Below are 18474 nucleotides of genomic sequence, written 5' to 3'. Positions count from 1 at the left end.
TCTTCAGCATTTTGGCCATTAATTTCATTAACAGTATCCTTCTTCCTCATTTCTGCAGCCAAATAATTGAACAAGATTTCCATACCCTTTTTCCTGCTCTTCCAAGCTCTCGACCCTTCCTGGAACTTTTAGTAATTCTTAAGCCTTTTTTTTTTTTTTTTCTTTGGCTGATAAATTTTAATTATTGGTTTTGCATGAAAGTCTTCTGGGCTCATACATTGAATAACCTCTGTGGTCACTTAGTGATTACATACACTGGCTGATGTAATTTATTCACTTTTGTTTTGGTGTGAACATGTCCCATGGGTCTTGTAACTGCTGTAATCACTTGACCTTTGTGACTGTTAAATGCTTTAAACACAGTTATTTTAAATTTATAATTGTTTTCATTAAAAATCTCTTATAGTAACTTAACTGACCTTGCAGTAAACACAGCGTTATGTGCTAAGGAAGAATTAAGATGTTATTCAATGCCCAGTATATTTCTTACTGAATGTTTCAACATACTATTATTATCACTGTTCATATTTTTCCCATCCATTCTCATTCAGTCATAGATGGGAAATGAAATACAGGAATCTCTAATTATAGCTCTGTCTTCACAGTGCAATATTTCCTTTCCTGTGTGATGGGAAATGACTGAATAACTCATAAGAACTGAAGAGAGAGCAAAGATAAGTTCAGGCAGATAGATATTTAATGAGTGACGATATGTTTATTGTGCTCAATTAGTATGGGCCTGATTGTGCATATCCTTACTTGTGTGAATAATTTGCATCTGATTTAGTAATTTTTCTCAAATCTCCAGTTTTTTTTGTGCAGTGGTTCTCTCTTACTGTATTCTATTTTTATTTTTTCCTTTTTTTTCCAAGATTCCTGATGTAAAGCACACTCCACTGCTGGATGAAATTAGGCAAAATTCTGGAGAGTTATATAGTAGGTGAAATGACTGCTGGTAAAATACCTGTCAAACTTAGAAAAGAATATAATTTTTTCTGAGTTGTTTCGAGATTTAGCAACTTGACTGTTTCATGTCTTTTCCTTTCATGTCTTTGGTTTTGAATGCATGTTTCCTTTAATTTCTGTGGAATAATTACTTGAGAAAATTTGTGAATGACATAGTGGCCAAGTACTGTGACAGGCATTTATTTACCTGCAGTATTATCTTTGCTTTTAGAGTGAACATTGTTGATAGCTTGAAAATAAAAATTCAGCTTTCTCCTGTGGTGTAGTTCCTCCATCACTTTACTTCAAGTGAGAAGAAGAGAATGATTATACTGTTTTAATGGGGACGTTTTCTTGTTGTGCTCTGCATATGTGGATGTTGTCCTCAGAAAAGTATGTAAATTCTTTTAAAGTTAGTTTTTCTGTGAATGTTCAGTTATTGAAAATAGCAGCTTGGAATGGCTGGTTGCTACATGGAATTGATGACAAAATAGGAAGAGCACTGGAAATGTGATGTTGCTATTGGAGGTATTGGCAGGCATGTGGCTCCAGTCTACGTTTAGATTTTAGTACTGCAGAAACTTGAAATTACATAAAAAAATGTAAGCCAGACACCTGCAAAAATTGAGTTTGATCTTGGAGACAGTATAATGTGATCTGAAAAAAATGGAACTGTAGCAAAACAGTATAATAGTAAGGTCAAGCTCTTACCACTATTTAGGTATTTCCTCTTGTATCCTTCCTCAATCTCTCTGGTCTGGCTTAGTTAGTCCATTTAATCTAGTCTCCACCTGCTCTCCATGCATTTTGTATTTAGGCTTTTGTGTGATTGTTTTCCTTTTGCTAATACACACTGAAAACAATTTCATTGTAACAAAGTATTTGTTATTGAGAACTTTTGCTCAATCAAATCACATTTCTGATGTGAATTTTTTTAGCATCTGACATGACACTTCTTTATAAAACCAAACAATAAGCTCTTCAATTTCTCCAAATTCAGGGAGATATTAACTCAAAGTATTCTGAACTAATTCAGAACCAGAAGGAAGCTTATGAATATTTTAAAGTAAAATGACGACAATAAAAACAAGTCTCTTCCTATTTTTATAAACTGATTTATTTCTGATTTGTGTTTCTACCATCTGGTGCATATTTTGAACCCTATATTGCTCTACTTGTTACAGCTAGAATGAATAATTGACTAAACATAAAATACCATTTTGATGAACACAAAACTCTTGGCACTTGAAAAAAAATTGCAGTCATTGCAAATGAAAGAAAATGCTGAGGTAGCTTAAATCCTGTAAGCATGTGGGAGTTTTGCACAGCTGTTCTGGGAGAGAGGAAAGCAGCTCCCTGGAAAAGCTATTAGTCTAATTTTGAAAGCAGCTATGTCTTCTGTGAGTGGCTCTGGTGAGGAGCTTCTTGAGGCTTCAGACATTGGAAGGGATACACTTATTTTAGTAAGAGATTGCGCTGGCTGCCGGAGGGAGTTGAGTCTTCTGTTGATGTTGGCATTCTGCTGTCCCTCTGATACTGTTTGGAGTTCCGTGGGATTTGCAGGATCCATACCACGTTGGCTGCTTATTTCAGAGATGCTCTGAGCTGGAGAATAGTGGAGACCTGAAGGTGCACTGGCAAGGCTGTACAGACAGTTTTATTGTGTCTACTTGCTTATTAACTCTAGTTGCTAATAGATGTTGAATATTATGAGTTTGGAATATGTTGATGCGATTTCATTTTAAAAAAACCCATATTTATAAGATGAAATCTGGAGTCTTCAAGACTTTTTTGTTTGGTGGGTTTTTTTTACTTATTTAGTTCTCTGTTATGTGTTGCACTCTGTCTTTACCATGACATTTTTAAAAGCTTCTTCAACATTGATTTTAGTGTAGTGTCACCACTCAAATATTTCCTTTGTTTTTTATCTAACTTCAATTGTGTTTAATGTCACGGTTAAATTTTCATGTGTACTTAAGTTCCTGTATGGCTTGATTAATTATCAGTGCTCAGCTTTTATTTGCATACACCTTTTTTTTAGATATATTAATAATAAATTTTTTTTTTGTTCCTCTCAGTGGAATATTAAAATAATTTGAATGTTACATTTTATTATGTTTATAAAAGACTGGGAAAATACAGCCAGGTGGATTTTTACTAATAAGCTGAGAAACTAATGTTTCTCTGATTTGGCAATCTTCAGTAAAATGTGAAAAAAAGAGGGTGAAATTCTACTTTCATGCTGTGGTTATTCTAGATGCTACTTCATATCTGTCCTCAGCTATGAGTTAGATGTGAGATGCTTTGTGGAAAACAGAACCCCACAAGTATAACTTACAAGGTAAAACAGAAGAAATGGTATAAAAGTTAAAGTCAAGGTAGTAAATTTCCACTGAAGTGAAATTTGTGCATGGGGAGCAATGTAAGTTTATTCATATCTGATAGGTTGTTTCTTGTTTTGCTTTTGTTATTTCTGGCAACTTTTCATAAAGAAATTCCACAAGAACTAATCTCTACTTTCTGTTCATGGCAAAGGGAGAAACATGGAGTATTTTTTCTGAACTGTAGTCACTAAATTACTGGAGATACAAGGTAAAATTCTCTCTGCAAGTTGTGTACTACCTGCCTGATCAGGCAAACCAAACATTAAGGCTTTATTTGACAGCCATTGGAAAACTTGGCTGAGGTGAAATACGCATTCAAAGAGAATAGTGTTCTGGATTGTGTGGCTTTATCTGTTTAAACCTAACATTTATTCGGTAATTCTCAATGAAAGATGGGAACCAGTGATCACTGGAAAGTATTGCACAATTCTTGGATAGGACTTTCAGTCACAGTAATTGCTCAGTCATTTCTTGGATCTGCTTCCCTGGACTGCTGTTGGCTTAGAAGAGGGGGGATGATCAGGTTTCAAACAACAAACCATAACCAAAACAAATTTATAAAATAACCAAATATTTCTTCCTTTCAATTCCCTCTTTCCCGCAAATCCACTTTAAAACAGAACAAAGATTTATGGTTGTTGTATTGACCAGGCACCAAGCAAGTAATGCCACCCAAATAGAAAGTTTTATAGACATTGTCATCAGCTCCTTCCTCCAGCATTGCTTCCGCAGTGACATATCATGAGAATGGTTTCAGTTGGAAGTATGTATTCTTTGTACACCATCAATTCATTTTGTCACTTACAAATTTAATCTTGCATCAAAAATCCAAGTGCAGAAATGCCTCTCCTAAATTTTCCCATCACGCTCGCCATATTAACAATATCTAATTAAAATCAGAAGTCTTTCTGTTAGTTCAGCATCACATGGCTGCCTAGAAGGAACAATGGTTTTCAGGGTGGAGGAGTTTGAGCAGAGAGAGGTTGGGGCTGGAGGGAGAAAGTACTGCAGATTTTAGTATAATGTGTAGTGTTCAAAGAAATTTTATTTCATCGTAAAGATTAGCAGGCTGTGTAATTCAATTTAAAGCTGGTTGGCAGGGTCCTGTCTATTACAAAGCTTTTCTTTCTTTCTTTTAATCACCACTTTTATTCTTTTGGGGGTTTTTTTTGGATGTTGTATGTGACTATAGAACCTAGCAGACAGCAGGAATGATCTTTGGGTTTTGTGCTTTCCACCCCCCTCCCTTTTTTCATTTCTTCACGTTAGGAAATGTGTGAGGTTACCTTACACTAAGCTGCAAAAGGGTATCTCAGTGAAATGCCATCCTGCATTTTTTTTACTTGTATAAAATGGTATTTTTTTTCTCTGTGGCCAGCCACTGAGAGTGGAGACCTGCTAAAAATGTTAGTTGGGGGTGGGTCGGGGTTGAGTCAAGCTTTAAAATTCGAATGTTAGCACTTCTTCACACTGTTGTGGACATTACTATGCTGTAGAAAAGTCACATGCAGCACTTTATGTTAATGCAAGACTGGCAGACCTTTATTTTACAGTAATTGCCTATACTACGGGGTTAATAAATGTTCCAAGAATTACTGATTTTTAAACTTTTTTTAAAAGAAAAATAAGTTGTTGCTTCTTGTGGGCTGTAGCTAGCCTACATAGCTTGTGTATTAACCCTCTTGTTGCAGTGAGCTGAAGCTGAGTATTGGAGCTCAGACAATGCATGTATTTTATGTATCAGGAACGATGTGTCTTGGCACAAAAGGCACTGCAGTGGAAGGACCTGAGCAACTCCACCTCTGCTATCCAGTCCCATCACACCTGTTAGAAGAGCTGGAAATCTTTATTGACTGTATTTAGGGAATATATTGATTTCAGAGGAAGGGTTTCATATCTGTGGGCATCTGATACCTCTGGTGGGGAGAAAAAGACATCCTTCTCCCAGAGCTAGAGGAATTCGTTTGTCATCATGAATATGACAGTGTGAATAACTGTGTAGGATGGTTACAAGTCCCACAGGCAGCATCTTCTCTTGGTGACCCTGCTGCAAGGCTTGGAGGTCCCACTCTGCTGCTACATCCCGTGGTGCTCTGCTGGTCTTGGTGTTTGGCTCCTGTGTGGGCTGGTTCATGGTTCTACAGCTTTGGGAACTGAATTTATCAGGACTTAAGATCATGCTGAGGCTCAGGTCACTTCAGTGCCTGGCTTGATGGGGCTGTTCTGGTCCCTCTTGTCTGGTCCTGCACCTGAGCTGGGAGGTGATGGTAACCAAACCCTCCCTTTCTCTACTGATAGTACATTTAGTAGAGAAGGAACAAAGCAGCACAACAGGGGACATCAATGTAAGGAGAGAGGCAAGAAGATTCAAAGCCAACACAGAAGAGAGCAAAATAACATCAAACTGGGGGAGGGATGAAAACTAGAAAGAAGAGGGAGACAAATGAGAGCATATGGAGGGGAAGTAATGGAGATTCACCTGCTTTTTCCAAAGCTTAATTTCTTCCAAAGTTTATAAAAAAAGAAATGAGAGCTCAGAAACAGTCTGTACTTTAAACTTCCTGTAACTGTTTGTAAGTGAACCTTCAGGACCTCAGAATTGCATATAGATTTTCTGATGAACTAGAATCTTTATTAATACAAAATCATAGAATGCCAGATTGGAAAGAACCTCAAAGATCATCTGTTCCAACATTTTTAGGTAATACTATACTTGATATGAGATAGCTCAGCACCCTGTCAAGCTGAGACTTAAAAGTGTCCAATGTGGGGGAATCTACTACTTCCCTTGGAGACTATTCCAATGTTTGACTGTCCTCATGGTGAAAAATTTCCCTCATGTCCAATTGGAATCTCCCCAGGAGCGACTTGTGCCCGTTACCCCTTGTCTTTTCCATGTGACTCCTTGTAAATACAAGCCAGGCAGGGTATCAGAGTGCAACAGCTCCTTTTTTCCTGAATGTTGCCATTACTTTATTATGTGTGTGTGTGTGTGTGTAACCAGCCAACATGGAGAATTTTAGTTGAAAACAGAGCTGCAAATGATAAAAAAATGGCCCATATTTCCTTATTTTTACCTGAACTGCTTTTCCCCCTTACATGACTCTTACAGCTCCCTGCTCACTGGGCAGCATTTGGCAATTTGCCTTCACTGCAGAGAGACAAGCAGAAAAGCTGCACAGCAACCATGAAGTTTCCTGCACTTTTGTGCAGGACATGTCTCCGGAGCATTGTGGGGAAAGGAGTTCATTCTTTCTGCTCTCCTCTCTGTCCCTGCTGCAAGCTTCAGTGGTCCCTGGGAAGAAAATAACGTAGCTGTAGCTGTACTTGTGGTCCTGAGAGTAAAGGTCCTGGTCTGACATCCCCTCATAAAACCCCATGCAAAGTAATTCCCAGACTAGCACTTTGCTGTTTGCAGTGTCCTGGTTGTAAATTATAATCCTGTGCCTTTAGCTGGAGTGTGAAAGGCAGGGAGGGAGGGATTGCCTGAGCAAGAGTGGCTGAGGGGATGCCCTGCCTGTCCCCAGCTGCCCTGGGGACACAGGGAAGGAAGAGCCACTGCTCTGGTGAGTGACAACACTGGCTATCCACGTTAAACTGGGTCCTGGCATTTGAGCTAGTCACTAGGGAGGATGTGTGTAGGGTTATAGTGGAAGCAATATAGCCATTCATAAACAACTGCTTCCGTGAAGCCAGCTGTAAAAACAATGATGCTTGCCTTTGAGGTGAAAGGGCAAAACCTTAGCAGAAAAGAGTATAAATAAGAAATAAATTGTTACCTTTGTGTAAGTGACTGAAATAGCTGTTCTTTTAGTGCTTTGTCTTAATGGCCAGCTCTGATTAACTATAGCTGTCACTTTATTCAGGAAAAATTAAGGTCTGCATATCATGCCTTTTTATGGCAGGTTTTTAATTCCTTTCTGTTTTTTAAGCTCTAGAAATGATGGCTAAAATGGTTGAGTCAAGAGAGCCCCTACTCTGCAGAAAGCACACAGGATGAAAAATTGGAAATGCTGCATGCCCCAACAGTTAATTATGGTGTTTAATTACAGAGAAGCATTTATTTATGTACCAGAATCCTCAGTGTACTTCTGTACACAGAAAGGAAATGACAGGTGCTGCATCCTACAGATTTTGCAGCACCTTGTGAAAATGTTACTGGAAATTCAAATGTACAGGTACAAGCACCATTAATCTCACAAATGTATTTAACTTGGTTTAAAAACATTTTACTGCCTCAGTAGAGTAGGTGCTTAATATTAAGGGAGCAGAGGTGGCTGCAGCAAAGGGCCTGTGCAGTTGTAGTAATAAGGATGGGAAATTTAAGAATTTCACCTGAATTCCATCACAAATAAAGCACTCAAACTCTTTATACTGCAGAATGGAGTTTACATTATATAGACAATTTTTTTCATTCATCTGTTTTGTCCTTCCTTCCTTGGAAGGACAATTAGGTATTTTAGCACATATGTTTGCCCACTTAAATTCAAAGAGTGGCACCTTGGATTTTTAAAAAACTTCAGTCTGAACTGTCTGCTGTGAGGTCCAGGGATGATGTAACGCAATTAATTTGGTAATTGAAAATTTTGCAAAGCCAGGAAAAGGGTGGCAAGACATAGTAGTAGGGGTGAGATTTGGAACTCAGAAATCAGTGGCACCAGATTCCATTGTTACTGTTCTAGGCATTTATCAGGCTTGAAGTTTCCTTCTCTCCTGTTTTGTTTGTTTTGGTTGGGGGGGGGATGTGTGTGTGTAATTGTATTTGGGTTTACTATATTACTTAAAAGGAAAGTATCTGAAGCTCTGTGCCATTCTGCTCAGGCAATTCTACATGGCTGGGGAGGGGGGAAACTGCATAAGAGGAATATAGTTCCTTGTAATAACATGATACAGCTGAAGTGATTTGGTTGTCTCCTTTAGTAGCTAAGAAACCTCTCTGTGGGCTGGGTTATTAAAAGGAATTTCCTTACAGGACTCAGGAGATTCCTGGTATCCAAGTTCATCTTGAAAGACTATAATGGAATGTTTAGGTTTATTTAGAATAATAAATTTTAATGTGGGATTCAGAAAATGATACTGGAGGTTCATGAAGACCTGCCTGAATATTTTGAGTTGATGGTGATTTCTGTTTGTGTCCTCTGTGAACTTTCTCTTTAAAGATTTCAGAAAAGAGTTTATGAAGGTATTTCTGAAATACAGTACATAGTGCTGTGAAATGGCTTGGTGGGCTGCTTCTAGAAGTGGAATTTTGTTCAGTTTTTAGATTTTTTTCTCTTCTGCCTTCAAAAAAGAAGGAACAATTCTCAACATAAACATCAGCATTGTCATCTGAAAGTATGTTTTAAAACACCTTTGAATATCAAACTTGCTTCTTATACTTAATAGCTTACAAGTGAAAGCACAAAACCTGACCACAGGGTAAAAATTCAAAAGCAACTAATTGCTTTAGTGCACTGGAGATTGTTGCATTATCAAGGTTATTAGAAAGCTGATGTCCTGCTTTTAGACAACAGTCCATGCTTTTAAAACCTTTGGGATAATTTAAAAATATTTTTTTCTTATTTCTCCTTTTTCCTTTTAATTTATTTTCCTTGTGCTTATTCTTGCTGTCCCTACTTGCTATTTTTCCCTTGTTGTTGTGGTATCATCCGCATGACATTAGTATTGGTAGTCAGTTAATCTGAGCCCCAGTATGTTTTTGTAGCTTACCAATAACGTACTAAAAAATAACCATTTTTAAAGGAAGGATTTCAGTTCCATGTATAAAAATCAAGAAGTTATGTAAAATATACTGTATTATAGAAAGAAAATTAAAACAGTTACCAGAAGTTTCTTTTTCATATTGCTGAGGTTTTTCTTTTCATAAGAAACACGCTGATCATCTCCCTGGGATATAGCAAAAAGGAGATGTTGGAAGGGATTTTTTCCAGAAATAGGGACCAGGCTTTAACAGGCTGTAAAATAGAGGGAGGGAGGGGTCTGTCTACTGCTTTGTGCATTGTAAGCCTCAAAGACTTTTATTTTAAAAATGAGAAAAATAATGGGGAAAGAGAGGAGAGAAACAGGAGAATGGTTTTGGTGATGATGTCTGTTTCCTGATGGATTGGTGTATTTGTTTATGTTAAGATAGGTAGGTAGGTACTGGAAGGAAGCGGATAGAGATGCATTTTTCAGTCCTCTGGACAGAAAAGGTTCTAGTCACGTAACGGTGCCTGTCAATAAGGCAGAAAAATTTGGGGCAGAATCTAGATCTGCATTCTGCCTTTGTTATTCTCATTTCTGTCTGTAAGTAGTGAAGAATTGATATCCAAACATATTTCTCTTTTAAATAAAGATTTTACTTTGGAAAATCTACTCCTTACATTCGCTGGCCTTTTGCAGTGTGAAAATGCATGTACATGAAAATACCAAGACATTGTCTGTGATAATTATGATTAGCTTAATTACTTTCTGTATAATTGTTTCTCAAGATGACCTCCTTTTTGATGGCTTTTATTCATCTACTTTAGAAAAAAAACCAGACTCAATCAGAATTGTAAATTACAGAGAGAAAGGGTATGATGTTATGGGAAGTGGGTCCAGATCTGCTTCTATCAGACAGAGACAGTTGTTTTTTTATATTCTTAAGATTCATGGAGAAAAATAATTTAAATTGATACGGCGTGTGCATGCACCAGGTAATATCAACAACCAATATATTATTTCAAAATCTGGTGAGTTTCTTTATAGAGGATTAGGTTATATAGTGTGGGGGACTCCGAAAATAAAATAGAATTGTGTATTGATGCCTTTGGAAATATTATTTGAGGGCAATAAAATGTTCCCTGAAATTCCCTCCTGAGTGGAGAAAATGGAGTTTGTTTGCAGTAATTGCATTTTCTAGCATTTGCTTTCACACTTTCCAATATGAGTTAAGCCAATTGGAACCTCTGATTTCGTTTTGCTTATTGGCAAAAGCACCATGTAAATTGATCCCTGATGCATTTATAGAGAATGCATTGAAAATTTTAAAATAGAGATGGCTTTTTATTATTAGATTTAGATAGTATTAGGGTTCATTTCTATATTTTAGCCTAATGTAATAGTAACCAAAAATGTTCCTTTTCAATTTAGTCTTAATCAAGTTCAAGGAGAACATTTCTACTTAGCCCCTCTTGCACTGTAAAGGCAGAGTTTGTTTCCATTTTCACCCTTGGTATTCAGAATTCAAGATCTGGGCTATCTGAAACCAGAGTTGAAATGCTTCAAGTTTCATGGTCTGAAACTTGTCTGGCCTCGTACTTGAAGGTGTTGATCACAAGAGAAAATGTAAAATTCTGTTGGATAAAATGTGATCCATTTCTATGTATTTGCAGTACACATGCACAACAGACCTTAAGCTGCAGGGGGTGAGATCCAGATAAGTGTAAATATGGGGTAATTCTGTTTAGAGGAACACCCTTCAGCTCTGCCAAACAAAAGAATGTTCTTGCCTGAAAACCTTCTATATTTTCCCAAGTGAGCACTGTTTCACTTAAAGGATCTCTTTGAAAGTGCACACGTAGCACGGCAGCAGTTGTGGTACTCCTTTATTTATTGCTTTGCCATGGAAAAGAGCAGAGAACTGCCATTTCTGCAAGAAACATTTTTTAAAACAAAAAGGGAAAAAAAAAAAAAAGCTATTGCAATTTCCAGGAAGGATGTTGTTTTCAGAATTTGCTAAATTTAAAGGGAAGCTTCATATCTGTCAGCTTTTTTGATTTTAAATTAGATGATACCTTTTTTTTCTCCTTGAAAGCCCAGTCTTTTAGGTTACATAATTGCAAGCCTAAAATGAAAGCCTTTCTGGGGACTAGCAAGCAGAGCTTGCTCCTTCTGTTTCACATTTCATAATTTTGAAGTCAATTTGGGGGACTTTTTTACAACTAGAGTTGGCAGTGCTATGAGCTGCAAAAAATGCTGCTTTTTTTTTTTTCCTCTCTTTTTGAGGTTAGACTAAACAAAAGCTTCAGATTCAGTCTGTTTCAAAACAAATAAATGTCATGTAGTAATTGATAAAACTTTAGTGAAGCTTTCCATGTTTGAAGAAAAAATACTTCAATAACAGTAGCCCAGGAAAATTCCAAACAACTTTGAGATCAAAACCCAGCCATGTGAAAGGTCCAAGTAATGCTGAGGAGGCTGTGGAACCCGGAAGTAAAACAAAAAGTAGTTGCTTATGTTGTGCTGTTTTTTCTTTTAAGAGAGAGGAGAAGGATATTAATCACAAACAGTTACATTAGAATAATGTTAATGGTTGAGACATAAATGCATAAAAGCAAGGAATTGTTACCAATGCATCATTAAATCAGATTCATGGGTAACTAGGTTCTGTAGCATACAAGGCCCTGCTGCAGAGCTCATACAACACTTGTTGATGCTATGGCCCAGCATTGTGCAAAATTCACTGCATTTACCTAAGGGAAAGAGAACAAGTGGAAGAACTTGGTATTAGGTACTGCTGATTCTGCAGTATCAGACTTCTGAGTGCCCAGACAGGTGAAGTAGCACCTGTATCTGTGGTCCCTTGGAGAGGACCCAATTTGCTGCAGTGCCTTGGCGCCACGTAGCTGAGCTAGAAGTGCTGAGGCAAGATCCACTCAGTGCTTCCTTGCTTTCATGGGTTTATGGCTCAACCTTGGCATTATTGTAACGTAGTTTTTTGTGTTTAATGTTTCTTAGACTTGGTTTTCCATTGCCAGCATGGAAGAAATCCTAATGCATGAGTTTCAGAGGAGAAGGTAGCAGTCTGAACCTGCTGTGTGGCTCGATCCGCAAGTGTGAGTATTAACGCTAGAGCTGTCAGGCCTTGTGAAAATTAATGAAGCCTGACGGTTACAGAGTGAAAGGTCAGAGGCAGAGCTTGAGCTTACCTAACATTTCTGTTTTGTTGTGTCTAACAGCGTTTTCAACAAAGGGGAGCTTTAATGTACAAGCTTTAGATTTATCACAGAAATTCAAGGTTCTCAGCCTTTGCTTCTCCCTGTGCTGTGGTCTGATGTTTTCTTTGCATAAGGGCAAAACAGTTAAACTTTCATTCATCTACCTCTCTTGCTGTGTGTGTTTTGCCTTCATTTTTCCTTCCACAAAATTTTCTTTCTGAGCTGGGGGAGGGAATAAAAAGAGGCATCTGAACCAATGGTGGTTAAAAAGGTGTAGGAATACTTTTCATCAAGAAGATTTTGAGAGATTTTGCTTTTCTTTAAAAGCATGTTTTAGTTTTGTGCATGGTCTGCCTTTTTTTTTTTCTTTTTACTAGAGTTGTTATGAAACAGGCACAGAGGTAAAATGCATAGAAATTCATGGGTTATGTTTTCAGCCAGTATGTTGGTTGACATCAGTTATCCCACTGGGGACTTATTGTGAAGACTGTTTGATTAAAACAGCCAGAATATTTTCACAGTCAATTGGTTCATGTTATCTAGAAAATATGTTTGTTTTTCCAACCCGGTTTTGCATCTCAGTAACTGCAGTTGATTGTTGGTGAGAGAAGTCCAGCTTATCATTTGAAGGTTCAAGTCTATGTAACTGTCCTTACACAGCCAAACTCATTTGTTGCTGCCAAAGGAGAAATCACACCCTTTGAGTTATTATTTTGTTCTTTTAAAAGGCAGAGAGGGAACTGTGTGTGTTGTGATTGTGCTGTAAATGCTGGGAAAACAGGGTAACCGTGGCCCTGAGACTCAGTGGGCTTTCCATGAGAAATATCAATGAAGAGTTACAGAGCTGCTGACCAGTAGCAGGTTCTGCCGGTGGACCTCACCTGCTGCCCATTGGTGGGCAGCTTGGGCAGCTGCAGCCAGACAGCTGGAAGCAACCTGAGCTGCTGTGGGGACTGGAGGTCCATAGGAACAACACAAAGCCTGCTCCTTCAGTGTTTACCTCCAGATGTGTATGTGGTTGGTTATAGATGAATGCTCCATGACCAGTTTTGCCTTTTTGAAGCACATGTAATATACCATAAATCTGAGATGATTCGCTTGCACAAGCATCTCACTTGTACAGATTTCCCTCTTTTTGAAGTGGAGAAGATTTATCCTTCAAGGTTTCTCAGCCCATTTCTCAACATATGGCCAAAGGGTCTGCGAGGCTCTGAAATAAGCATGAAAATGCTTCATGTTTCATGGAAGTGTTGTGTGGCTTGAATAGTTCTTGCATGTGTATGCATATTCAGAGCTTCACATCAAAAGCACTTGCATAGTATTTGTGTGTAAATATAGTTTTCTACCCCTATATAGATAGCTAGTATCACATTATTTCTGATTCCCCTACTCCTCTGTGGATTTTGTAGGTATCAGTAGTAAAAAAAAAAATGTGATTTTCTATTTTTATAGGGACTCAGCAGTTAACATTCATTGCCAGTCAGACTCCTTTTCATGTCTGGCAGCTCTACAGAACTTGGGTTGTGTGACTAAATTGTACTCATATGAAGCATGCCATTAAAATGGGAATGTTTTTTCAGCAGATTAAGGACTCCTGGGATCTAGTTCTCAAGGTGAACTTAAAACCACTGGAATACCTACTTACATAGGTTAAAAAAAATCCCAAACAACACCCCATCTCCCTGCAGCTTCCTCTTTTGTCCAGTGTAATAGGTGTATTTAAAGTCAGCGTGTTGTTCAGCCAACACTTTAAAGCAATACAAGTGGTTGCAGCCAGCAAAAGATGTCCAGCTGTACCAGCGTTCACAGCCTCATTCCTTTTTTGCTACATCAGTTTTCAGCTGGATCAGTTTCCTGATCCACTGAACACCAAGTCCTCATGTTGGCAAAGAGGCATGGTAGCATAGGAGTGAGGATGAATGCTTGGGGAGCAAAGATATATGGAACTGTAGCTTCAGAGCTGACTTGTTAAACAAGAAGTCACAGAAATCTTCTGACTTCCAGATTGGTGTATTTACTATAAACAATTCCATTTTTACAAGTTATTCACAGTAAACTGTCTTTGCTTCTTACTTGTGCAAGAGTGATGCTGAAATTTTGTCTTCCAGAAGATAACTTTTCTAATTGCAGTATTTTCTTGATCCATGATTACACTGGGGCTTTGCTTATGCTATTGAGGACAGATGCTGAAAAACATCTTAGCCAAAATAATAAATATGTCTATATATTTTCAAGATACACATGCACAAACCCACACTCTATGTGTGTATATATAGATAGTATTTCAAATACTTCAGCGTAAGTGACCTTACTTCACAGGCTTGGTATCCTAATCATTTTCAGCAGCTGTAATTTTAGCCTTTTGATCTCACCTGTTAAACATTGAAGTTTTTAAAATTTAAATTCAATTACCATGGGACTTGATAATTGAGGTTTCTGAAGTTCTTAGCCCAGCAAGCAGATAAAACTCTTTTCATAGATTCTTCTATCTGTTTTCCAGATTCACAGTATAAAGAACTAATAATATTACTGATGCATGATGGAAAATTTAATAGTTAGGAAATTAGTCTAATAAAGACCAAATGTAGCCAATGAAAATTTAAGGAAGGAAAATGAGGAAATGCCTTCTAACCTGTGTATTGTACTACAGCATATCTCTCTGTACAGACAGCATGGATGTAGATATGCAGAGATTAATCTGGTCAAGATGAAAGTAAAATACCATGGGGTAGGAGATTTTGTGTGTGACTGTTTATGCTTTTATATTAAACAGAGGAGGTCAGAGGATTATAGACAAAGGGCAGGACTGCCAAAACAAAACAGGCCAGAATATTTCATAAATTGTATCAGAGGGAATGAATGCACTGCCACTGGGCCTTTGAGGAAGGGAAAGCCTGAATGTGATGAATAAATAGCTAATCTGATTGCAGGTAATTTATTACTGTGATTAGTGCTGTTTAGTCTTTCCTCAGGGAAGAGTAAAGAAATGGATGAGACTTCTTGCTAATCCCCTTTCCTTGGGCTTGGCTTTTGATGTGTTTGCATTTTTAATACTAGCTCCTGAACAGCCCCAGAAAAGGAAAGCAAAATGTGACTGCTTATAAAGTTGAGGAGCTAGGTGGGGAGCCAGCTCTGACCTTTTTGCCCATTCTATGGTAAATATTGAGGTATGAACAGATAGGGAGTAAAGCACACCTTGTCTCCTTGCTGGATGGGGTACATGGGTCTGCACACATCCCATCACACCCAGTACTGGTTACTGCAGCTCATGGGCTTTGGACATGCAGTTACACTGACCTGGAGCTTACAGTTGGATCTTGATGATCTTTGGTTCCACTGGGGCCTCTTTTGCTTTACTGCTCAGTCCTGGTGTTAGTCCTTGGGTTTGATTGGTGTGGCTGTGTCCTGAGCTCCCTGGTGGCACTGGGGAGATGCTGTTTTCTCCCATGGACCCCTGGCTCCTGCCTGGCTCTGAAGAGCTGACCAAGCATAGCTTCTCTAAAGTCTCATTAAAATCAACAGCTGTCTTGACACCAGTTGCAGTAAGTGCTGTTTGGTTTTCCCTACTGTTTTCAGGTGCTTATATAACATGTATAATGTTACACTTACATGTTTTAATAATCACTGCTGCCACCATTGGTTTGTCTTTTCATGTCCTGTGTGTCTTGAAAGTAAACCTTTCTCAAGGTGTCAAGATAAAAGAGCTTGACCGAGAGGAAAAATGTTCCAGTCTTAATTGGACATAATATCAGCAAAATGTGCTGATTTACAAGTCTATTAGAACAAATGGGAGAAAGTGTCAAACTTGGGACATTTATCCAGTTAGATGAGAAGTTTTCCTGCTAGAGCTGGCAAATGTTGATAACTTGGGCAGAAACCTGAATTTAGCTTCTCCATCTTACTTCTCTGAGAATTTAATCACATCTAGCTTGTTTTGGGGGGTTGGTAGTTACGACAAGTGCATCAAATTTCATGCCAGTGGTATCTTTTATGTTTCCTGAGAGAGGAGAAAATAACGATTTTACCTTGTGCCCAGGAGTCACAGAGAGCAGGAATTGTAGGTACCTGCCACATTGAGTTTTTAAATAAAAATGAATTGCAGAGCAGCATGTAGCAGAGATGAGGAAGGAGAGGGAAGAGTGAAAGGGGTGAGGCATAAACTGCAGAGGAACATTTATTACACTTTCCCAGTATTTAATCTAATGCAGCATCGCAGAGAGTTGTGAATATGTATGATTGCATTTTGTTCAGATGTGAGGTGTCTATAAAAATGTCTGCTTGTTTGTTTGTTTGTTTGTTTCCCAGGGGATTTATAGCTTTTTGTTCTTCTATCAGGAATTAACTACTTTTGCTAAGATTGTTTATATACATATCTTGTGTAATTTCTGTTTCTGTGCTATAAATATTGAAAAGCCAAGGGTTTTGACAGGTTCCCCTTAAGTCTTATAAAGGGGAAATTTAATCTAGTAAATACTTAAAAGCTTTACTTTGGAAACTTTTTTTATTTATTTAAGAAAACACAGATCCAATTAGTTTTGAAAGCTGAAAGACAAGTTTTAAACTAGCAGAGCCACATCTATTTAGAACTGTATTCACAAGAAATATGCAGCATCCAAATTCTGTGTTCCTTGGGTAAAATGTTGGGAGTACTAGAACTGGAAGGTAGGCACATATTTTTCCACGCAATTTTGCTGCCTTTATTAAAAAAAAAACACCAAACACAACAGAAAACAACAAACAAAAACACACACACAAAAAAAATGAACCCCAAAACCAAAACCCAGACAAAACCAAGCTTTTTCCAGATGAATACTAGGGATGTACACCCAAATGAATGATTTGGTATAAGACTAAGAAATCAGGCTTATGGTGAAGGCAGTAGAAGGAGATGTGTCTGGTTTTAGCTTTAATGCAAACTTGCCTGTGATTTTTGGCAAGTCACAGTGGGACAGATTTTGTGAAGGAACCTAACTTTTGTGAAGACACCAGAGTATAGGGCTGTATTTTTAACGGGAGCTCAGCACACAGTATGTTCATTTGGAAGATTTGGCGCTGATTGTTGGTACCAAGTGCATAAAAATCTGTCTCTAAACTCCAAAAATCTGGCTCTGTGGGCCTGATTCATGCCTTGTTCCAAACGATGAAAAAAATAGTTATGCCAACTTGAGGTGATCAAGCCTGTCCTCTTTATCTGTGACCCTTGGGTAAATGAATGAAGTACATTTCCTTTTTCCTATCCAATATCTTACCTGCTTGAGTTTCATGGTTTCTTCTACATGTGTATGTCTTACTTAAATAAGATACCTCCATAAACTGAGTTCTGATAATAAAGTGCAAGTCTGTTGCAAGTGAATTGGAGCTTTGAAGAACAGGCTGGGTTTGGAATAAATACCTCTTCTTGAAGGCTTTGGGTTTCTTATGAATTAATCCACATAATTTAAAAAGAACAACAGCACCAGCATCCTAATTCAATACTCCATGCCTGGTACCCTCATGGCATACCTGTGAGGGGTACTGCAGTCGCTTCTCTGCCCACTCTGACACCCAGGGTCTCTCAGCACAGGTCACTGGTGGGCTGAGACTGCTGACTCTGCCCAGTCCCATGAATTAAGTGGTAGGACTCAATGTCACATCTTAAGCAGCTCTAAATCAGTGTGTCATCAGTTGAAAGCCAGGGAGCAGTGGTGGTTTATGCCACCTTTGGTGGTGGTTAGGTGCCTGCCAGCTTGTTTTGTTTGAGTTTGCAGTACAAAGTTTTTTGTTCTGACATAGGTTTGTGTGACATTACATTTTAACACAGTTTCATTCAGTGGAAGAGAATCAGCATTAATAACTTCTGCTCAACGTGGAGATGCACACGTATCTTGGGTATTTTGTTCTGTCACTGCTAGCTGTCTACTTATTGTGCCAGCAATTCTGGTGTGGGAGGAAAATGTGCTAATTAAGTCCTCTTTTTTGTTATTTCAGGAAACCTGCCATATGAATATAAAATAGTGATTGCTGGGAATCATGAACTGACATTTGATAAGGAATTCATGGCAGACCTTGTTAAACAAGATTACTACCGCTTTCCCTCTGTGTCCAAATTGAAACCAGAGGACTTTGACAATGTTCAGTCACTCCTGACAAATAGTATTTACTTACAAGATTCAGAGGTAACAGTTAAAGGATTCCGAATATATGGTGCCCCGTGGTAAGTCTCAATTTAAACTTTCTTTCCTGTTTATTACTTGAAGCACAGCAGG

General features: G+C 38.2%; 1 protein-coding gene across 1 annotated transcript in view; it reads left to right on the top strand.

Moving 5' to 3' along the window:
* The window catches only part of MPPED2 (metallophosphoesterase domain containing 2), a 99153-nt gene that overhangs the window by 35422 nt on the left and 45257 nt on the right, over positions 1–18474 (top strand). Inside the window, exon 3 of the mRNA XM_010004248.1 lies at positions 18197–18422. Within this exon, the coding sequence (XP_010002550.1) occupies positions 18197–18422 (226 nt within the window). The remainder of the gene's footprint in view (positions 1–18196; positions 18423–18474) is intronic.

Source organism: Chaetura pelagica, unplaced genomic scaffold (assembly GCF_000747805.2).
Source record: "Chaetura pelagica isolate M959 unplaced genomic scaffold, ChaPel_1.0 scaffold119, whole genome shotgun sequence".
In the NCBI taxonomy this organism is placed as follows: Eukaryota; Metazoa; Chordata; class Aves; order Apodiformes; family Apodidae; genus Chaetura; species Chaetura pelagica.
This window is presented reverse-complemented; position numbering and strand designations above follow the sequence as displayed.